Source organism: Aotus nancymaae, unplaced genomic scaffold (genome assembly GCF_030222135.1).
Source record: "Aotus nancymaae isolate 86718 unplaced genomic scaffold, 86718_ANA_hifiasm-v0.15.2.pri h1tg000076l, whole genome shotgun sequence".
NCBI classification, from domain to species: domain Eukaryota; kingdom Metazoa; phylum Chordata; class Mammalia; order Primates; family Aotidae; genus Aotus; species Aotus nancymaae.
The window spans coordinates 23,868,222-23,891,261 of record NW_026988491.1 but is presented as its reverse complement, the minus strand read 5'-3'; the positions used below and the strand labels follow the sequence as shown (position 1 = coordinate 23,891,261).

The window sequence follows — 23,040 nt, the reverse complement described above, 5'->3', positions numbered from 1 at the left end:
ATATGCCTTGGAGTGGACTTGCTGGGATCTGGGACAGCTCTGCGATCAGCATTTGGAGGAACTGCCTGCCATTTTCTAAAGCAGCTGTTCATCTTACACTCCCACCAGCGGCATGCGAGCATCCAGCACCTCCACATCCTGCTCAGCACTCACTGTTTGACTTTTTGGGTCTAGCTATCCTGGTGGGTGTGCAATGGGATGTCATGGTGGTTTTGATTTGCAGTTCCCGAGAGCTCATGATGATCATCTTTGATGTGCTTATTGGCTATTTGTAGTTGTCTATTTAAGTCCTTTGTCCATTTTAAAATCCGGTTCTAGCTGGGTGCAGTGGCTCACACCTGTCATCCCAGCACTTTGGGAGGGCAAGGCGGGCAGATCACCTGAAGTCAGGGGTTCAAGATAAGCCTGGCCAACATGGCGAAACCCCATTTCTACTAAAAATACAAAAATTAGCTGGCAGTGATGGTCTGTGCCTGTAGTCCCAGCTACTTGGGAGGCTGAGGCAGGAGAATCGCTTGAGTCCAGGAGGTGGAGGCTGCAGTGAGCCGAGATCGTGCCACTGCACTCCAGCCTGGGTGTGACACAGGAAAACTCCATCTCAAACAAAATCAGGTTGTATGTTTTTTGTTGTGGAGTTGAGGACTGTGGGTTTTATTCTGAGGGAGGTGGGAGCCGGTGGAAGATGTTAAGCACTGAAGACGCTGCTACCTGGGCTGCTGTAGTGAGAAAGGAGCTGAAAGTGTGGGTCAGCTAGTGGGATAATCCAGGTGAGAGGTGTTGGCCACTCGCTCTGGGAGGGAACAGAGGAAGTGGTGACACAGGACTGTCTCTGGACATATTTTGAAAGGGGCGTCAAAAGCCAACAGGCTTTGCCAGTGGGTCAGAAGTGAGCAGGGAGGGACTGCCTCTCACCTAGGAAGCCTGGAGTTGCCTTAGCTGAGAAAGTGGATTCACATCCTATAGCTGCTATTACAAAGAACCACAGCCTAGGGGGCTGAGAATGGCAGCAACTCCTTCTCCCACAGCTCTGGAGGTCAGAAGCCTGAAGTTCAGGCATAAGCGGGACTGTGCCCCCTCTGAAACCTGTCAAGAGGAGTCCTTCCTGCCTCTTCCAGCTTCTGGTGGCTGTCAGTACTTGGCATTCCTTGGCTTGTGGCCACCTCACTCCACTCTCTGTCTCCATTGTCATGTGGCTGTCTTCACTCTGTGTGTCTGTGTCCCAATTTCTCTCTTCTTGCAGGGATACCATGTGTTTGCTTCAGTAGCACCTATACTAAAATTGGAATGATTCAGAGAAGATTAGCAGATCGTAATTTAGAAAAGGATACCAGTCATTAGCTTAGGGGCCAACTCAAGGACCTCATTCTAACTTTATTCCTATTATTATTAAAAAAATTTTTTTTTTTTGAGACAGAGTCTCACTCTATTGCCCAGGCTGGAGTGCAGTGGTTTGATCTTGGCTCATTGCAACTTCCGCCTCCTAGATTCAAGCGATTCTCCTGCCTCAGCTTCAAGAGTAGCTGGGATTACAGGGGCGCACCACCACGACCAGCTAATTTTTGTATTTTTAGTAGAGACGGGGTTTCACCATGTTGGTGAGGCTGGCCTTGACCTCAGGTGATCCGCCTGCCTCAGCCTCCCAAAGTGCTGAGATTACAGGCGAGAGCCGCCGTGCTCAGCCTCATCCTAACTTAATTATATCTGCAAAGATCCTATTTCCAAATCAGGCACAATCACAGGTACTATAGCTTCATAGGGCATCACCAGATCTTTCTGGGGGACACAATTCAAACCATAACAAAGGAGGAAGACAGCAGAGAAGCTCGGGGATGAAGGCTGAAAGCTGAGTGCCAGACACATCAAGTTGAGGTGCCTACAGGACGCCCCGGAGGAGAGGCTGAGGAGGCAGCTAGATGTTGCAGCTGTCAAAGCATACTTTTAAAAAAGTTATAAACGTTACTCATACAACTCTAAAGTGAAGATGTGTCAAAGATTTATTTAAATCATTAATGAGGAAACCAGCACGATGGTGAGGCTGGTTCAAAAGATTGGAGAGAGGGAAGTATTTGTAGTCACTTAAAAAAAGTTTGAGTAATTCTGATTTAGATTAAAAAAAACAGAAGTTGGTTAATATCCTACAGGGCCGTAAGGAGGTGGCGGCAGAAAAAAAAAAAAAGAAAAAAAAATTCTACAGGGCCACAAACTGCAACCTTTCTTTCATTTTTTATTTTTTGAAACAGAGTCTCTGTCACCAAGTTGCAGTGTAGTGGCATGATCTCAGCTCTGCCTCTGCAACCGCTGCCTCCCGGGTTCAAGTAATTCTCCTGCCTCAGCCTCCTGAGTAGCTGGGATTACAGGTGCACACCACCACGCCCAGCTAATTTTTGCATTTTTAGTAGAGACAGGTTTTATCATGTTGGCCAGGTTGGTCTCGAACTCCTGACCTCAGGTGATCCGCCCACCTCAGCCTCCCAAAGTGCTGGGATTACAGGCGTCAGCCACCGTGCAGGCCAAACTGCAACCTTTTCTAACTAATCTTTTCAACTGGGCAGAAATAATTTCTATTACTCACTACCAGACAAAATTTATTTGTGTTGCTGTCAGACAGGAATCATTTTACTAAGCCATCTGTCTTCAACAAATTAAAGTCTACCCTTGCTGAGCTGTAAAACATCATAATCAATGGTAAATAGCAAGTTAAACAGGTGCACACTCCAGAGGATCTGGAAATCTGCCTGGCAGGCTTGCTCAGGAACACTCAGCCGGCCATTGAATGGACACAGGAGTTTTGGGGTGTGTAATCCTAAATCTGGGGATGTTTTTAGCTTCCTCTTGGGAATGATGACTAGCCTCCAAAGGTTATTCTTGACCACAGAAAGCTAGTCTTGTGCTCTGACCGAATTCATCTACACAGGTGCTGCAAGAAATGGCAATTAACACATACCAGTGTCCTTGTTAGCTGACACATCTAAGCCATGTGGCGTTACGCAACGACCAAGCCAGAAAGTCAACTTCTGTCTGGAGGTGTCATCATAAGGAATGTAGGACTGAGCCTACATTACACCGGATATATATTTTTTAAATTTCTCTTAGTTGTTCTTCTCTTCCTAGGCTAGGAAACCGAATGAAGTGGATCTCACTCAGGTGTGCCTACAGCACCCGAGCATGTGCAGGTTTCGATTATCTGGAGGGCTCCAGTGTCCTCCGCAGCTCTCAGCCTGCCAGGAAGTGTCCTTCTTACCACTTGTGAGGCTGAGGCCTTGTGTGCCAGAACGCAGGTGTCCAGCCAGTATGGGTCTGAGGGTTGTGTGGACATCGGTTCAGCACATACGCCACAACCCTTGTTCTTTAATGTTGGGCATGTGGTGGAATCTCATGAAGTTTATTCTCAAATATGACACGCAGTTAAGGCCTTGGCTACACAATCAATTTCTCTAATTATATCCTGGTGAAAAGGAGGACAGATTTCTACTGCAACAATGCAAATTACAAGATTTTTATTAAATGTCAGTAAAACTATTTTTCCTGAATTCTGAAGTGAGAAAAACACCATTTAAAGAATGTTTCATTTGTTTGTGAAAGGACAGTCTCCTAAATTAAAGGTGATTGTTGTAGACACCAGGTAAAAATAAAAATTAAATAAATTAAAGGTGAGATAGATCAAAGAAAAAGGGTTTTGCCTTATTCCTGCCAAAAACAGAACATTAGAAACAACACGACCAGCCTCCTCTTTGCCTTTTCTTGGGCTGTGCTTTCAGCCAGCAGATATAACCATTCTGGGGAGTAGTGATGCCCCCAGAACCATGTTTTTGGCTGGTGCATAAATGGGGTGCAGTGGTTGTGTCTGGGGCCAAGTTTCTGTTCTGTATAAGCCCAGAGACAGTTATGTATGGGTAACTGAGCTACTGAGTGAAGGCATAGAGAGTTACGTAGAAAGAGGGAAGGGTAGAATGGACTCCATGCTAGGTTGTAACTGGAGGTACAGGTATCAGTATGAACTCTTTGCTAAGAGATATCAGAAAAGATTGTGTGTGTGTGTGTGTGTGTGTGTGTGTGCGCAAACATACATACTTTCTAGCTCTGTCTGCTGAGTGTAAATGGAATCATATTCTGTAATCTTTTGAGATTTCTTTATTCCATTTAGAATTATGTGTTTGAGACTTGGCCATGTTGGTGGTGCAATCATTCATTTCTGTTGCTATGTGCTATTCTATCGCATGGAGACACCTCACTTTATCCAATTTACTGTCCTTGGACATTTAAGATTTCCCCTAGCATTTGCTATTAAAATGTGTTAAAATAAAACAAAAGAAAAATTAAAAAAACAAAAAAATTAAAAAAACCCCAAAACAGCATTGCTATGAACATTTATGCACATGCCTCCTGATGAACAAGTACACATCTCTCAGGAGTACGTCCCGGCACGGAAGGCACCTAGGAATATCTATTGACTTAACCTACAGCCGGGAATGGGTATGCACACTGGGGTAGCTTGCATCTTCTCAAAGTGGCCACAACAACTTCTGCCATACAGCATGCTTCTCTTAAAATGTGATTATGACACATCTCCCAAGAGGTGGGGTCTGTATTTTCCCTAATTCTTGAATCTGGACAGGATTATCACTATGGCAGAAGTGACGCCATGTGACTTCAGAAGCTAGGATGTGAAAAGTGATACAGGTCCTATCTGGTTGTCTTGAGAGCGTCGCTCCTGGAGAGTGGCTACTGTTCCATGAGGATGTTCCCAAGGCCCTCAGCCCAGAGCCTGGATCAAAGTCCCAGCCATGTGAGTGCACCATCTTGAAGTAGCTCCTCCAGCCCCTAGTGGAGGTGCCCCAGCTGAGGATGCATGAAGTAGTCTAGCTGTGCCTGCTGAATCCTGCCCAAATAGCAGATGTGTGAACAAAAGAAATGACTGTTGTTTTGAGCGCAAAGTGTTGGTGGTGATTTGTTATGCAGCAACAGGTAACTGACAGACATGTCCATCTTCACTGGGTAATGCCACTTGGCCATGGTATTTCCTGAGATGACTGTCCCACTAGGCATTCTGGCCAGCAGGGTACTGCTCTGCCATCTTGCCATTACTGAGTATTGTCACATATGAATGCTGGTGCCTATTTGGTGTGGTTTTAGTTTGCATTTCCAAAGTTACTAGTAAGATGATTGGCCTTTCCATGTTCTTCTCTACCAGAAGCCGGGTTTCTTTGCTGACTTGGGTTTCATGCATCATTTTATTGGCTTGTGTCTCTTTCTAATAGATCTGAAGGGGTTCTCTGTTTTCTAAATACTAATCATTTGCAAGGTGTACATATCTTCTAGTTTTTCATTCTTCAGTCTCTTTATCGTGCCTTTTGAGGAATAAAAATATGATAATTTCCATCCTTTTATTATTTGTGAAATGAAGTCTTGCTCTGTCGTCCAGGCTGGAGTGCAGTGGCGAAATCTCGGCTCACTGCAACTTCTGCCTCCTGGGTTCAAGCGATTCTTCTGAGTAGCTGGGATTACAGGCATGCGCCTCCATGCCTGCCTAATTTTTGTATATTTAGTAGAGATGGGGTTTCACTTTGTTGGTCAGGTCTTGAACTCAGGTGATGTGCCTGCCTCGGCCTCCCAAAGTGTTGGGATTACAGGCCATGGCACCCAGCACCATCCTTTTATTTTTCATCTGTTATTTTTCAGGTGAATTTCTTGTAACAATATTTACCATATTTATATTCCATTCAGAGAGGCTGTCTTTGAATAGATAAATTTAATCCAATCACAATCCTCTGATTACTCAAATGTTTGAAATTAGTCCTGTCAACTCATATTATGTGCCTTATTTATCATGCTTTTATCTTTTTCTCATTCCTGATTTGTTTGTTGGTGCTGTCATTTTTCATTTCGCTTTTTCCTCAGCGGTTTTGAAAGTGGTAAATTCTTTTTTCACCTGTCTTGTGGAAACTTTCTGATAGTTTAAAATTGTTTACCTTTTTTTTTTTCTATCTATTCTAAAATCCTCAAACCAAACGATACAAGAGCTTTCACGCACTTTCACTTCCCGTGCCCTCAGGCTTGCCTTGTCATGTTTTCATCTGGGATTTCTTTCAGGTTATTTGATTTTCTTTTAACAGACCAGACTGATTTCTTTGCTGGCATCCACGTCTTACTTCTTCTCGTACTTTTTTAGAGACTGTGTGTGGTAAATGCAGATGTTTACAGGCCGTGAAGACACCTTTATTTTGCTGTCTCACTGGAACGCTAGTTTCACTGTATATGAATTATGGTTCAATTCTCTTAGCATTTTGACAAGTCCTCCTCTGTAGGCTCAGTCCGAACTCTAAAGATCCTTCCTCTCTGAAGGCCTTCCTGAGTATCCCTCTGACACCTACTTGTGAGGCTTTGTTCTTCACTTCTCTGAGCATCACCTCCATTGTCTGAGAGGCCACTGTCCCCGTCTCTCTCCTGGTGTGAAGGGTTTCGTGTCTTTTCATCTTCTCTTTCATGAGACTGTGTCTTACTTTTGCTCTGTGTTGTAGAGAACCTCCAGCTTGGTTTTCATCAGGCTTCCCTGAGGTGGAAGAAAGAAGGGTTCGGGCTCAGCTTGCTTGTGTGGCCGCAGGTAAACAGACATCTGTAGAATGGAGGCACGAAACTCCAGGGTCTGGGGCAGATGAGGTCAGGGCCCCAGTGGCATGTACACCCCACACCTCAAGGTTGTGTCTGCAGGGAGTCCTAGATCAGGACTGACCACTGGAGACCCTGGCTGGGGTCCTGCCTGCCTTCAAGTCTTCACATCACAACCCTCGCACTGGGTGCTGCGGGCATGAGGACTGGGCAGGACAAGGCCTGTGGGGCTCTGCCCCCACCAGGGACACTTGGGTGAACAAGGCCACCCCACTCCCAATAAGGTGTTTGGTGCAGTGCCCTGAGCACTAGGGCCACCCCGCTGCCCCTGTGGGGAGGTCTGTCCCAGGGTGGACAGCTGCTCTTCCTGAGGTGCCTGCCTGGATGCCACAGGCTGGGCTGCCGGCACCCAGGGACTCATGCAGCACCACAGTCACAGTCACAAATTCACAAGGAAACCAAGGAGCTCCTGCCTCACCTTAAACATCTTGGGACTTAATCTTGGAGTGAAAATTGTTATGAACCCTCTGAATTTCAGAGTTTACACAAAAGGCCAATGTGAAGGCAGAGACTCAGGCCTCTAAACTCCTGCCCGCAGGGGCCTTTTCTTGCAACCTTAGATGGCATCTGCTTCACCCCTGGCCTCGGCGGGACCCTGAGGATCTCGCCACTGGGGAGGCTCCTTAGTCTGGCTGCACTACCCCTTTCTACCTAGTCGGGTGCCCAGGCCAGTGCCCCTTCCACTCCCACCCAGTGCCCCCTCCGCCCTTAGGGACCCCCACTCCCAGGTTAATGCTCCCCATGCCTCAGGGTCCCCCACTGCCGGGTTAATCCTCTCCATGCCTCAAGGTCCCACACTCTCCGGCTAATGCCCCCCATGCCTCAGGGCCCCTCACTTCCGGGCCAGTATCTTCTGCCTCACGGTCCCCCACTCGAGGGCCAGACCCCTGCCACAGGGCTCCCACTTCAGGGCCAAACCCCCTCTGCCTCAGGGCCCCCCACTCCGAGGCCAATCCCCCCGCCTCAGGGCCCCCCACTCCCAGGCCAACCCTCCTCCACCTCACGGTACCCCACTCCCGGGCCAACACCACCCCGCCTCAGGGCCCCCCAACTCCCGGCCCAGTCCCCCACGCCTCAGGGCCCCACTCCCGGGTCAATGCCTTTCTACCTCAGGGCCCCCCACTCCCGGCGGGTTCCCCGCGCCTCGGGGACCCCCACTTCTGGGCCAAACCCCCTGCCTCAGGGCCCCCGACTCCCGGCTGGTCTCCCCGGCCCCAGGTTCCCTCATCCTCCATCCTCCTGATCCCCTCAAGGCCCCTCACTCCAGGCCCGGTCCTCCCTGACTCAAGGCCCCCCACACCCCGTCCGGTCCCCGCCGCCTCAGGGGCACGACTTCGCCCCCGCTCCCCGCGGCGCCCCCTCCCCCGCGCGCGGCCGAGGCGGCGGACTCCGCGCGTCATGGCGGCGGCGGGCGGGGCGCGTCTAGCACGCAGCGCGCCGGGCGGAGCGCTCGCCGCATTGTTTGCTTCGCTGGGGAGCGAGCGAGCGACCCGGCCCGGGCGTCCGAGCCAGCCCAGCGCCCCGCGCCCGCCGCCCGCCGCCCGCGCCCGCCGGCCGGGCCCCCCGAGCCGGGCCTCCAGCCGGGCCCCGAACCCGCGCCGCGCGAGCCGCCGCCCGAGAGCCCGCGGCCGCCGCTGCCGGGCCCGGAGCCGCCGCGGCCGAGAGGAGCCCGCGCCCAGGAGCGGCGGCGGGGCCCGGCCTGCGCGGCCGTTGGCGGAGGAGCCGCGGGCGCCATTAGCGCCGCCTCGGCCGCGCCGGCCCCCGCGCCCGCCCGCCCGACCGCCGGGCTCCCGCGGCCGCGGCGCCCCGAAGGTGAGTGGGCGGCGACCGGGCCGGGGAGGCCTCCCGCCGCCTCTCCGGCCGCCCGGGCCTCTGCCGCCGCCGCCTCGGCCCGGCCTCTCGGGGTTGTGGTGCCGACGCCATGTTTGGCGGCGGCGGCGGCGGCGGCTCCGCATTGTCCGCGTTCGGGCAGCCCGGGATGCCGGGGAGGCCGGGCGGGGAAACGGGGAGGTCGGGCCGGGCGGCTGGGGAGACGGGGAGGTCGGGCCGGGCGGCCTGGGAGACGGGGAGGCCGGGCTGGGAGACGGGGAGGTCGGGCCGGGGGGCTGAGGGAGGCCGAGTCGGGCTGTGGGTCTCGGCGGCCTGGGCCGCGGAGTCCGCGCTCGAGTCGGGTCGGGCTTCGGGAAGACGCCGCGCCGGCCGGGCCGCCCCTTATGTAACCGCCGGGCCCGCCGGGCTCTGCCGAGACGGGAACTCCCCGTGAGCAGGGACGCGGCCTGGCTTAGGAACCGGCTCCACGGCCTCCCCGGGCGTTTGCGGGGAGATGCCGCGCGACGGACGCGAGGCTCCCGCGGGCCTTTCCGAGGAGTGACGCGCTGGAGGCGTCGGTCACGGGCAGCGCGCTCCTGGGAGCCCCCGTCCCCCCGGAAAGCGCGGCCGCCCGGGCGTGCCGTGGAGTTTGGCCGGCGCCGCCCCGAGTGCCGTGTGCTAAACACAACTTCTCGCGACTCAGCGGCCGCGGAGGGGCCTGGCGCGTACGCGGCTTCTCCCCGGGCGGGCGGCGGGAAGATGGACGCGGCCGGCTCCAGGGCAGGGCAGCCTTTCCCGCTCTTGGCTCCCGGAGCTCCGAGGGCTGTACTTGAGACGCTCCGTGCGATCCCTCCCAGTGGACGTGCTTGTCCCGGCACCGAAGGGGCAGGAACGGAACCGGCCCGGGCGCGAACCGGTGCAGCGGAGGAGGGCGTGGGTCGGCCCGCGCTAAGCGCCTGCTTTCCGCGGGTCCCGGACACGCGTTCGGGTTGCAGAGCCGCTGGGGCGGTTTTAAGCCTTCCGTTCGGTTCTTCCCGTGTAGAAAGGATTTGAGTGAGGAGCTGCACGGCTCCCGGGGACACAGTGCCAAGGGCTGCCCGTCTTCAGGGCGACTCAGGACTTTGCTGTCGAGGGGAAAATGACAAGTTCGTTTCTGATCTGGTGAGGAACCACCTGTTGCTTCTGCCCCCGTGCCTGGTGCACTAGGGTCGCTCAGTGCAGGCTGTGCTGACAGCTCCGCAGGAACCCAGGGCCGAGTGCGCACCTGGAGACCCTGGGGATGCGGTGGGGCTGAGGTTTGGCTGACTGACCACTCTTTTCTCTATAGGTAATTGCAACCTAGTTTCAACATACAATGAGGATTTCTGGCTGGAGGGGCTGTCTTAAGAAGTGCTCTTGAAAGTCTGCTGGGATTTCCTTTCGGGACTTACAGGGGGAAGCCTGCTCCCCGAGGGCTTTTCCTGAGGCCGGGTAGATGTGAAGCCAGGCCCCTGCCGGTGCCCTGCCCCCCACCACCCCGCCCCTGAGGCCGATCGTCCCTGACCTGGCAGGGCTACATGCAGAGTGGGCCTTGGGCTTCAGCTGAGATTTGTTTTGCGAGTCAGTCACTGAAAAATCATTTTGCTTCCTGTGGGTGAAGTGCGGCTCTTTGGAGGGAGGTGCTGCCAGCTGGGTGATGGTCTTCACAGGAGGTTCGCACACATCATGCACCCCAGGGACAGCTGGGAATAGACCCAGTCCATGGTGTTTGGACATCGGAGGCCTCTGCCACAAGGAGCCGGAGGTATGGGTAGCAGCTCACTGGTTTTGCCCACCTGTGGTAAAGCACATTCCCCTAAGTCTCCATGGCCAAATCTTTTTTTTTTTCCTTTTCTTTTTTTTTTTTTTTTTGAGAGGGAGTTTCACTCTTGTTACTCAGGCTGGAGTGCAATGGCGCGATCTCTGCTCACCACAACCTCCACCTCCTGGGTTCAGGCAATTCTCCTGCCTCAGCCTCCCGAGTAGCTGAGATTACAGGCACCCGCCACCATGCCCAGCTAACTTTTGTATTTTTAGTAGAAATGGCGTTTCATCATGTTGACCAGGCTGGTCTCTAACTCCTGACCCCAAGGGATCTGCCCACCTTGGCCCCTGTGGCCAAGTTTTCAGGCACCTGAGCCAGCGATGGCGACCCTCCTGGTGGGGGTCTGCAAGTAGCATGGGGTCCTGGGGGTTGGCTGTTGCTGTGGAGTCTGAGCAGAGCGTCTGCCTCCACGTGTGCCGGGGAGAGCAGAGATGGCCTTTGGCATGTTGCAAGTACCTGGATTTGCTTGGAAAGGAGGAGGGCATGGCCAGCACCATGGTCTCGCTGGGCCTTGAGGAGAGCCTGGAGGGGAAGGGGCAGGTTGGCTGGACCTGTGGGGGTTTCCATGGTTGTCACTGTCAAGGCTCTGCAGAAGCGGGATTGGGGCCTCCTAGGGGCAAAGACTGTCCCTTCAGACGAGTACAGGGCTCCCCTCTTGGTCCCCTGTGCTGTGGTGTGCGTGTGGAGGGCCTGTTTATGGAGGATGGACAGGTCATGGTCTGGCTCCTACCCCTGGCCCCAGCAAGAACGCTGCAAGGACTGTGGTGCCCTTGGGTTCATGGGGGTGCTCTCCTGGGAGCAATGGGGAGGGGAAGAGTGGTTTAGGAGGAGCATCTGATTGGACCAGGTAGCCACTGAGCATACCTGTCTGGTGGGTGTAGCCACTGTGCTGGGGGTGGGGGCAGCCCTGTGTGTGGACTTACTGCATGCCTGGGAAGTCCTGCAGCTGTGGGCTCTGGGCTGGACCCCTTATTCGTGGGGAGCGTTGCTGTGGTGTCCACAGCCTGTTGGTGTGGTCTGAGAGGGGACTGGTGAGAGGTGGGAACCTGGGTGCCCTGGAGGGATGCAGGTGCTCAGGAGGGCTGGAGGGCGCTCCTCAGGCTACCTCTCCGCCTGTTTGCCCCTGCTCTCTCCCTGGTCCTGGGGAGTTGTTCAGGCCTGGATGCTTGGTTTTTTTTGGAAACCTCAGGAAGAAGTTAGCCGAGTTTTGTTTCGATTGGGCCTTGAGTTGGTGAGCTAGCTCTGCCCAAATGTACTTTCGTTTCTTTCTCAAGTCTTTTGTCACCCTGCGGAGAATTAACTTTACCTTTGCCTTTATTTTAGGTAATCATTACCAAATGAGGAGGAAAGGACGATGCCATCGAGGCTCTGCAGCGAGGCATCCTTCCTCCCCGTGCAGTGTTAAGCACTCCCCCACTCGAGAAACACTGACCTACGCTCAGGCTCAGAGGATGGTGGAGATAGAGATTGAAGGGCGCTTGCACAGGATCAGTATCTTTGATCCCTTGGAGATCATATTAGAAGATGACCTCACTGCTCAAGAGATGAGTGAATGCAACAGCAATAAGGAAAACAGCGAGCGGCCCCCTGTCTGCCTAAGAACTAAGCGTCACAAAAACAACAGAGTCAAAAAGAAAAATGAAGCCCTCCCCAGTGCCCACGGCACACCGGCCTCGGCCAGTGCCCTCCCGGAGCCCAAGGTGCGCATCGTGGAGTACAGCCCACCGTCCGCCCCCAGGCGGCCCCCAGCGTACTACAAGTTCATCGAGAAGTCGGCCGAGGAGCTGGACAACGAGGTGGAGTACGACATGGATGAGGAGGACTATGCCTGGCTGGAGATAGTCAACGAGAAGCGCAAGGGCGACTGCGTCCCCGCCGTGTCACAGAGCATGTTTGAGTTCCTGATGGACCGCTTCGAGAAGGAGTCGCACTGTGAGAACCAGAAGCAGGGCGAGCAGCAGTCCCTGATCGACGAGGATGCTGTGTGCTGCATTTGCATGGACGGGGAGTGCCAGAACAGCAACGTGATCCTCTTCTGCGACATGTGCAACCTGGCCGTGCACCAGGAGTGCTACGGGGTGCCCTACATCCCCGAGGGCCAGTGGCTCTGCCGCCACTGCTTGCAGTCCCGGGCGCGGCCCGCCGACTGTGTGCTGTGCCCCAACAAGGGTGGTGCCTTCAAAAAGACAGACGACGACCGCTGGGGCCACGTGGTGTGTGCCCTGTGGATCCCGGAGGTCGGCTTTGCCAACACGGTGTTCATCGAGCCCATTGACGGGGTGCGGAACATCCCCCCTGCCCGGTGGAAACTGACGTGCTACCTCTGTAAGCAGAAGGGCGTGGGTGCCTGCATCCAGTGCCACAAAGCAAACTGCTACACAGCATTCCATGTGACCTGTGCCCAGAAGGCTGGCCTATACATGAAAATGGAGCCCGTGAAGGAACTGAGTGGCGGTGGCACCACCTTCTCCGTCAGAAAGACCGCTTACTGTGATGTCCACACACCTCCAGGCTGCACCCGGAGGCCTCTGAACATTTACGGGGATGTCGAAATGAAAAACGGCGTCTGTCGAAAAGAGAGCTCGGTCAAAACGGTCAGATCCACATCCAAGGTCAGGAAGAAAGCAAAAAAGGCTAAGAAAGCTCTGGCCGAGCCTTGTGCAGTCCTGCCGACCCTGTGCGCTCCTTATATTCCCCCACAGAGGTAAGCGCGTCCGAGCATTGGGTCCACAAGGAGCCTGCGGTGCGGGGGACCCCGGGAGGACCGGGCACAGCCTGCAGAGCCTGTGCTGGGTGGTCGTTTGCGTTTCCTGTTGGCGCAGCTTCCTTACTCCCCTGAAGTGTGGTTCTGCTCGTTTACCCCGGCTTCTGGCGGAATAGATGTAAAAGGTTTTAGTCGGTGGGCTTGGAATGAGCTATAGTTTTCTAGTTTTTTTTTTTTTTTTTTTTGAGACGAGTTTTGCTCTTGTTGCCCAGGCTGGAGTGCAGTGGCGTGATCTCTGCTCACCGCAATCTCCACCTCCCGGATTCAAACCATTCTTCTGCCTCAGCCTCCCGAGTAGCTGGGATTACAGGCGTGAGCCACCACACCCAGCTAATTTTTGTATTTTTAGTAGAGACGGGGTTTCACCATATTGGTCAGGCTGGTCTTGAACTCCCTTCCTTGTGATCTGCCCGCCTCGTCCTCCCAAAGTGTTGGGATTATAGGCATGAGCCACTGTGCCCGGCCTCTTTTTAATTTTTTTAACTTTTCCCGTGAGTCATAGTGAATGATTTTTTTTTTTTTTCTTTTTTGAGATGGAGTTTCACTCTGTTGCCTAGGCTGTAGTGCGGTGGTGCGATCTTGGCTCACTGCAACCTCCACCTCCTGGGTTCAAGCAGTTCTCCTGCCTCAGCCTGTTGAGTAGCTGGGACTGCAGATGTTTGCCATCACACCTGGTTAAGGCTAATTTTTGTGTTTTTTTTTTCCTTTAAATAGAGACGAGGTTTTACCAGGTTGGCTAGGCTGGTCTCGAACGCCTGACCTCAAGTGATCTGCCCGTCTCAGCTTCCCAAAGTGGTGGAATTACAGGTGTGAGCCACCTCACCTGGCTCTTTTTTTTTTCCCCGACAAGAGTTTTGCTCTTTTGCCCAGGCTGGAGTGCAGTGGTACCATCTTGGCCCACTGCAGCCTCTGCCGCCAGGTTCCAGCAATTCTAGTGCCTCAGCCTCCCGAGTAGCTAGGACTACAGGTGTAATCCCATGCCCAGCTAATTTTTGTATTTTTAGTAGTGGCGCGGTTTCACCATGTTGCACAGGGTGGTCTTGAACTCCTAAGCTCAGGCAATCTGTCCACCTCCGAATCCCAAAGTGCTGGGATTACAGGCATGAGCCACTGGACCCGTCCAGGTAAGGATTTTTAAGAATTTCAGGGACATAACTTTAAGAAGGTATGAAGCCCATGCAGGAGCTCTGTATGACTTTCAACCCGAGGGGCTCTGGCCTGGTCTTCCCAGTGACTTACAGCATCGGGACATCCGCTGCTGTGGCCTTGGCCACGTTTCCCATGCTGTGCCCCCAATCTTGCTGCAGATGTCCTGAGGGCAGGGTGGCCAAACAAGGGGAGGAGGTATGAGCACAGATGGACCTACCCGTCAGCGGGGTGGGGAGAGCCAACCTGGGGCCCAGCTTGCAGCCTGGTTGGGGGGATGCCTGGAGCTCCAGTACCACACAGACCCTCCAGGACAGCCAGGGGTCAATGAGCAGGGCCCTCTGAGGTGTCAGATCTGCCTCACCTGTGGAGGGAAGGTAGGACAGGTGGGACGCATGCATGCTGAGCTACATTGGGCGGAGGCTGGGAGGTTGCAGTCAGCTGAGATTGTGCTACTGTACTCCAGCCTGGGTGACAGGGTGAGACTCTGTCTCACAAGAAGTTTTAAGTGATTTTTGTTAATATTACCCTACTTTACCAAAGTGAAATCTAGTTTCTTTTCACAGAGCTGTAAATACTCAGAGAATTAGTCAGTTCAGACAGAATGAACCAAAAGTACTCATCCTTCCCATCCAGGGAAACCCCTTGTCGAAACCAAGGTGTTTGTCTTTGCAAATTACTCTGACTAAAGAGATGGTTTTGCTTGGATTTCTACCTATGAGTCAAAAAGTCTAGGCTTTGTATTAAGAGCTTCTGTGTAAGAGGTCTAACAATTTCAGCTTTACTGAAATTGAAGCAAAATAAACAAGATACAATCTAACAAAATGGAGAGTCAGAAGTCTGAAGTGATCCCTTCCCTGGCCAGCACCAGATGATGACCTGCTCTGGGAGAGGCAGGGCCTGGTGGGTCTACATGCCTCCTTCTGTGGCTTCTGGTGTTGGGTGGGCAGGACTATTTGCTGGAGGAAGTGTTTGCATACAGAGGTGCTGGGGCCCGATCCAGGGCCGATTGAGAAGAAAACTCAGCAGGTATTAAAGGTATGGTGTGGTTCATATTCGTTCTGTCTTTTCCTAACTTAGGAATAAACTGTTATTTCACCTTTAGAGAGACAGACAAACCTGGACAAGTGTTCTTGGCCGCAGTCTGTGGTTTTCCAGTCTCCAGGGGATGCTCGTGCTTCAGGCCACCTTGCCACCAGTGCTTGCCGTGCTCCTGACCTGTTGGCACCATGGTGCTGGACCCACCTCAGGGGTGGTTGTGAGGGGCAGGCCCCCAGCACAGTACTGAGTACTGACTGCTGCCTGAAACTGGGTTTGCAGCCTTGCTGTGGCCTGAGAGGCAGCTGATCTGGCAGCCCTGTTCTTACACCGTGGGCACCACCCCTGGGTGCAAGTAGGAAGCCTCAGCTGTGCATCTGAATTGTGTGTAGATGAGGGTGAAGCTGCTTCTTGATTTTGTGTTTAGAGACAGGGTCTTGCTCTGTTACCCAGGCTGGAGTGCAGTGGCATGATCATGGCTCACTGTAGTCTCCGACTCTTAGGCTCAAGTGATCCTCCCGCCTCAGCCTCCTAAAGTGCTGGGACTGTAGGCACGAGCCACTGTGCTTGGCCCATGATGAAACTTCTTGATGTGCAGCTGTTGGCGGGGATGCTGAGTCCAGTTGTTTAGGGTGTGCAGTGACCCGTGGCTCTGGTGTAGGACCCGTTTAGAGTGTCTGAGGATGTGATGCTTCAGGCCAGCCAGTCACACTGGAAGAGGGATGTGGGCCCATCTGAGCAGTGTTTTGGAGATTTTTAGAGAAAGAGAATCTTCCTTATTCCCTGCAGACGGAACAGAATCTGCTTTCAGGGACTGATGGCTTTTATAATTCTAGTGGTTTAAAAAAATAAAATTTCCAGTAAAAAAGATGGCTTTTTTTTTTTTTTTTGAGACAGAGCCTTGATCTGTTGCCCAGACTGGAGTGCAGGGGTGTGATCTCGGCTCACTGCAGCTTACGCCTCAGAGGTTCAAGCGATTCTCCTGCCTCAGCCTTAGTAGCTGGGATTACAGGCATCCGCCACTACACCAGCTGATTTTTGTATCTTTAGTAGAGATGGGGTTTCATCATATTGGCCAGGCTGGTTTCGTTGAACTCCTAACCTCAGGTGGTGATCCACCCGCCTCAAACTCCCAAAGTGTTGGGATTATAGTCGTGAGCCACTGCACCTGGCTAAAAAAGATCTAAAGTTATTTTTTCTTTTCTGAGTTTAATATAATACAATCAAATAATAGCAGTAAATAAACACTTTGAAAAATAGGGCCAGGTATGTGAGCCACATACCTGGCCCTGCCAGTAATCCCAGCACTTTGGGAGGCCAAGGTGGGGAGATCACCTGAGGTCAGGAGTTTGAGACCAGCCTGGCCAACATGGCGAAAACCCGTCTCTACTAAAATACAAATATTAGCTGGGTGTGGTAGCGCATGCTATAATCCCAGCTACTCCGGAGGCTGAGGCAGGAGAATTGCTTGAACCTGGGAGGCGGACCTTGCAGTGAACCGAGGTTGTGCCACTGCACTCTAGCCTGGGTGACAAGAGGGAGATGCTATCTTTGAAAAAAAAAAAAAAAAAAAAAGATCAGGGTGCAGTGGTTCACGCCTATAATCCCAGCACTTTGGGAGGCCAAGGCCGGTGGATCACGAGGTCAGCAGTTCGAGACCGGCCTGGCCACTATGTGAAACCCCATCTCTACTGAAAAAGAAAAATAGAAAAATTAGCTGGGTGTATTGGCGCGTGCCTGTACAGCTACTTGGGAGGCTGAGGCAGAAGAATTGCTTGAACCTGGGAGGTGGAGGTTGCAGTGAGCTGAGCTGAGATTGCGTTACTGCACTCTGGCCTAGGCGACAGAGTGAGACTCTGTCTCAAAAAAAAAAAAAAAAGAAAATCAGGTAGGTATACTCTGTAACTGGAAGAAAATTAAGTTAAAGTATTTTACATGGTAGAAGGGAGATAACTGCTGATGCCTTTAGTTAGACAGTTTAAGGACAACTTGGAAATTTCTAAAGCCATTTCCAATAAATCAGTGGTAACTGGTTGGGACACAGCTGCTCCAAAGGGTAAAATGTCTACATTTACTTCTGTTTTTCTTGAGACAGAGACCTGCTCTGTTGCTCAGACTGGAGTGCAGTGGCATGATCATGGCTCACTACAGCCTTGGCCTCCTGGGTTCAAGCGACTCCCCCACCTCTGCTTCCTGAGTAGCTGGGACCACAGGCATGTGCCACCACACCCTGCTAATGTTTTTATTTTATGGTGAGATGGGGTTCCACTGTGTTATCCAGGTTGATCTTGAACTCCTGGGCTCAAGCGATCTGCCTGCCTTGGCCTCCCCGAAGTGCTGGGATTACGGGTGTGGGCCACCGCGTCCGGCCCTATTTTTTCTTTTCATTGCCTCTCTTCAGCAGGTGTCAGTTTTTGTTAACGGGCATTGAGTTGCACTGGTATAGGATGACATTTTGTCTTTAGTCTTAGAAAATCTTTTTCGTTTGCACCTGTTTGAAATTAGGGCTCCCTTAACATGGATCAGTGCAGCACTCATTCATGTGGGAGTTGATCCGCGTAGTGAAAGACAGCGTTTCATGGTCACTGTTTGGCTCATTGCACGAAATGAGGGGTAAATACTCACATGCGTAACCTGTTTAACAAAACTCCTAGCTGCATCAGAATGCAAAATACAAAGTGTCTTAAAAGGGACTGTGATCAGCAGGCATAGACAGTTACACCTGTGTCAGTTTGGTTCCTTTGACTTCTTCAGATCTTCTAGGGGGAGCTCCTTTACTACCAGAGCTTGGACTTTTGACCTCATGGACAGGAACCTCAGATAGGCAAGGCATTCTGGTGGGCGATCCTCCTGCCTTCACTCGGATGAGGTGCTCCTCCCACCTTCACTGGGGACACTTTATTATTTTTTGAAAAGGTATCTCGCTCTGTTGCCCAGATTGGAGTGCAGTGTTGTGATGTCGGCTCACTGCAACCTCCGCCTCATGGGTTCAAGCAATTCTCTTGCCTTAGCCTCCTGAGTAGCTGGGATTACAGGCATGTGCCACCACGCCCAGCTAATTTTTTGTATTTTAGTAGAGATGGGGTTTCACCATGTTGGTCAGGCTGGTCTCGAACTCCTGACCTTGTGATCCGCCTGCCTTGGCCTCCCAAAGTGCTGGGATTACAGTTGTGAGCCACCACACGAGGCTTGTTTTTTGAGACAGAGTCTCGTTCTGTTGCCCACGTTGGAGTGCAGTGGCTTGATCTTGGCTCACTGCAACCTCCGCCTCCCAGGTTCAAGCGATTCTCCTGCTTCAGCCTCCCAGGTGGCTGTGACTACAGGTGCTTGCCACCATGCCCAGGTAATACTTTGTATTTTTAGTAGAGATGGGATTTCCCCGTGTTAGCCAGGATGATCTCCATCTCCTGGCTTCCTAAAGTGCTGGAATTACAGTCATGAGCCACTGTGCCTGACCAGACATTATATTTTTAGTTTAAAGGGATCAACTGGTCTTGGTCAGCCTTAGGAAGGGAAGCATCAGTCAGGTGGAAATATGTGGTGAACTTTAAATACCTAGTTACTTCCCTTCATGCATTTAAATTAGATTGACTTCAGCCATTAGGAAGGGTCCCCGGGTGCAGTGGCTCATGCTAGTAATCCTAACACTGGAAAGCTGAGGCAGGTGGATCTCCTGAGCCCAGGAGGGCTCAGTGAGTTGTGATCACACTTTGTACTCCAGTCTGGGTGACAGTGACAGAGTGAGACCCTGTCTCTAAAGGGTTTTTTTTTTTTTGGAGATGGAGTCTCACTATCTCGCCCAGGCTTCAGTGCAGTGGTATGATCTCGGCTCACTGCAACCTCCAATTCCTGGGTTCAAGTGATTCTCCTCCCTCAGCCTGCTGAGTAGCTGGGATTACAGGCACCCACCACCATGCCTGGCTAATTTTTGTATTTTTAGTAGAGACGAGGTTTTACTGACCTCAGGTGATCTGCCTGCCTCAGCCTCCCAAAGTGCTGGGATTACAGGCGTGAGCCACCGCGCCCAACGTCTAAAGGGTTTTGCGTAGTTACCCAGAGCAGTCTTTTGAGTTTTGTTTCTCTTCAACACAGCTGCATCTGGAGATCTCTGTGTGAGGCATGTTTAGAGAAAGAGAAAGACTGACCCCTGGAATTGATATTCTTCCGAGAAACCTTTTAGTCTTGTTGGTAATGGCAGTCCTCAGATGGTACCAGTCCCTTAATTAGTGGTGGGCCTATAGCGGTGGTGCCTGGCGTGCAGGGCGCTGTGGTTGGATGGAGGTGAACAGAGCTGTCTGGGGCTCCTGGGCTGCCTGCTTGTCCTAGCCCATCACAGCACAGTTGTCCAGCAGACAAGCTGCACCAGCTGATTGTTTGAGCTTGGACTTGATGTGTGTGACAGAGTTTGTCTGGATTTCCTGTCTTGGTATCTGATAGGCAGATTAGTTGGTCCAGCCGATGTCCTAACAGCTGTTGTTAGCAGGTAGTCTGAACTTGAACTATCTCCCATCCAGAATGTTCTTTCTGGTGCCTCTTTTAATTTCTTTTTGGCTTCATGAACAGTCATGCACCCCCAGTGCCATCCTTTTGATCTCCCCAAGGCCTCTGCCAGACAAATCGCCTCCAGGGAAGGCTCCTTGACCCAGCGTGCCGTCGCCACTGGCTCTGCACCCCTTCTGAGCCATTCCTGGAGCTTGAGGCACTGTGAGGTCGTGGGAAAGGGTTACCATGGCAAGGACAGTGTGGCCGCCCAAGCTGGGGTCATAGAGTGGCTTATGGACTTGGTGGAAGTCAGTGGGAACCCCCAGAGTTAGTCCCAGTGGGATGTCTGAAATGGGGGCAGAAGGGGAGGGAACAGGGTCCACTAGTTCTCTCTCCGCAGGTCCTGGTGGATGGATAGCGAAGTCCCGGGCAGGCATGGTCACCCACAGACAGTGTGTGCTGGCTGCTAAGGCCCCCACAGTCAGAGAGTGCCTGTCTGCCATTCCCTGCAGGGTAGGCATCCGGGGCCGGACTGGGGAAGGCTGCTGGGACTTCCTTCCTATCCTGACTCGCTTCCCACGCTGTTGGAGGCCACCTGGCCCTAGTCTACTTTTTATTTTATAGAGACGGGGTCTCACAGTGTTGCCCAGGCTGATCTTGAATTGCTGGGCTCAAGCGATGATCCTGCCTAGGCCTCCCAAAGTGTTGGGATTACAGGCCTGAGCCACCTCGCCCAGCCCCGGCCGTAGTCTCTCTTCCGTTTAATGCTGAAGGGTAGTATGTTGACTCTGCAGTAAAGATGTCACTATTCTGGAGCTTTCTCTGGGGTCACTGCTGGAAGGCGTCGTCTCCCTTGGGCACTTGCCGCAGCCCCGGGCTGCTGAGCTGCACAGCCGTCCTCAGAGGGTGGGGGACGCTGTGTTTTGTCTTGGGGTTGTTGAGTCTGTGAGGATCCCAGCTGTCACCTAGCAAGTACCTGCAGAGGTTTGTTTTTTTTTGTTTTTTTTTTTTAACTGAGTTGGGGTCTTGCTGTGTTGCCCAGGCTGGAGTGAAGTGGCTCATCACAGCTCATTGCAGCCTTGAACTCCTGGGCGGAAGTGGTCCTCAGCCTCCCAAAGTGCTAGGGATGCAGGTATGAGCCACCACACCTGGCCCCCTCTGGCTTGTGTTTTTAAGTCTTTTTTTCCTCCATGTTTCTGGGTGTTAATTTTGTTGTATCAAAGTTTGTATCTGGCATGGATTGGTGAAGCAGGAGATGCTGGCTTCTCTGGGGAAGCCCTGTGTGGACGCCAGGAGGGCAGTGCGGGTGCATGAGTTGGCTGCTGTGGGTGGACTGGGAGGGATGGCAGGGGCACTGATGTGTGGATGCCGGGAGTCTCGCTCTTTTGCCCAGGCCGGAGTGCAGTAAGTCGTGCCATCTCCACTCGGGTCACTGCAGCCTCCACCTCCTGGGTTCAAGCAGTTCTTCTGCCTCAGCCTCTTGAGTAGCTGGGACTGCAGGCACACACCACCATGCTCGGCTAATTTTTTTGTAATTTTAGTAGAGATAGGGTTTCACCATGTTAGCCAGGATGGTCTTGAACTCCTGACCTTGTGATCTGTCTGCCTCAACCTCGTGAAGTGCTGAGATTACAGGCCTGAGCCACTACGATGGGCCGGAACTTCCTTGCCTTTTAAGGCTGAATGATCCTCTGTATGTAGAGAAGAACTTTTGCTTACCCGTTGATTGTATGTGGAGAGAAACTTTTGCTTACCTGTTCATCCCTTGATGGGCACTTGGGTTGCTTCCAAGTCGTCCCTCTTGTGAATAATGCCGTGAAGAACATGAGTGATGAGGGTCTGAGTCCCTGTTTTCAGTTCCTTTGGGTGTATACCCAGAAGTGGGATTGCTGGATCAGATAGCATTTCCATTTTCAACATTTTGAGCAGCCACGGCACTGTTTTCTGCAGTGGCCGTGGGCAGTGCGCGAGGGTTCTGCGTTTCCACATCCTTGCCAATGTTGTTTTCTTGTTTTTTTTTTTTTTTTTTTTTTTTGAGATGGAGTTTTGCTTGTTACCCAGGCTGGAGTGCAATGGCGCGATCTCGGCTCACCGCAACCTCCACCTCCTGGGTTCAGGCAATTCTCCTGCCTCAGCCTCCTGAGTAGCTGGGATTACAGGCACGCGCCACCATGCCCAGCTAATTTTTTTTTGTATTAGTAGAGACAGGGTTTCACCATGTTGACCAGGATGGTCTCGATCTCTTGACCTCGTGATCCACCCGCCTCAGCCTCCCAAAGTGCTGGGATTACAGGCTTGAGCCACCGCGCCCGGCCGTTTTCTTGTTTTTTTGTTAGTATTTTTTGATAGCCATTCTAATGAGTGTGAGGGTGACATCATAGTTTGGGTTTGCATTTCTCTAATTATTGATGTTGAGCATCTTTTCATGTATTTATTGAACATTTGTACTTTTGAAGAATTGTCGATTTGAGTGTTTTGCCCAGTTTTGAATTGGGTTATTTTTTGTTGAGTTTGAGGAGTTTCTGGATATTAATCTGTTACCAGATCCATGATTTGAAAACATTTGCTTCCATTCACTCTGCCGTGTGTCTTTGAATGCACACATGTTGAAATTCTTCAAGTCCAGTTTTTTCTTTTGTTCCCTGTACCTTTGGTGTCTTATTTAAGAAATTATTGCCAAATCCAATGTCATGAAGCTTTTGCCCTCTGTTTAATGAGGTTTATGGTTTTAGATCTTACGTTTAGGTCTTTGATTTTGAGTTAATTTTTGTGTGTGGAATGTGGCAAGGTCCAACTTGACATTCTTTTGCGTGGCCATATCCACTTTTCTTGGTGCCATCTGCTGAAAAGACAGCCTTTTCCCCACTGAATGGCCTTGGCATTCACAACTCACAGCTCACAACAAGAAGCCCTGACTCTGATTCTGACTCTGGAGAAGATGGTGGCTTGTTTATGAGGTCAGAATCTTTTCTCACATCTCTTGGGTCTGAAGAATGAAAACAAACAAAATCTTTTTTTTGTAAGACATAGGGCTGGCTGGGCGTGGTGGCTCACGCCTGTACTCCCAACACTTTGAGAGGCTGAGGTGGGTGAGGCCAGGAATTCAGCATAGACTTGTCAGCAGTCTGTGCTGGATACGGGAGGATTTGCTTCAGGGCTCTCTGCTGTCCCCTTGGTCTGTGTGTCTGTCCTTTCATCAGCACCACGCTGTTTTGATGACTAGCTTTGTGGTAAGTTCTGAAGTCAGGAAGCATGACTTTTCCAGCTTTGTTCTTTGTCAAGGTGGTTTTGG

General features: G+C 52.1%; 1 protein-coding gene across 7 annotated transcripts in view; it reads left to right on the top strand.

Moving 5' to 3' along the window:
• The first annotated feature begins 8,450 nt into the window (after nt 1–8,450).
• BRD1 (bromodomain containing 1) overlaps nt 8,451–23,040 on the top strand; it is a 46,011-nt gene continuing 31,421 nt past the window's right edge. For all 7 annotated transcript variants that reach the window (XR_010339409.1, XM_021668701.2, XM_021668699.2 and 4 more), the window contains exons 1-2: nt 8,451–8,478; nt 11,642–13,022. Coding sequence is in view for 6 of the 7 variants with exons in the window: in XM_021668701.2 (XP_021524376.1) it covers nt 11,656–13,022 (1,367 nt within the window). In the remaining variant the exon portion in view is untranslated. The remainder of the gene's footprint in view (nt 8,479–11,641; nt 13,023–23,040) is intronic.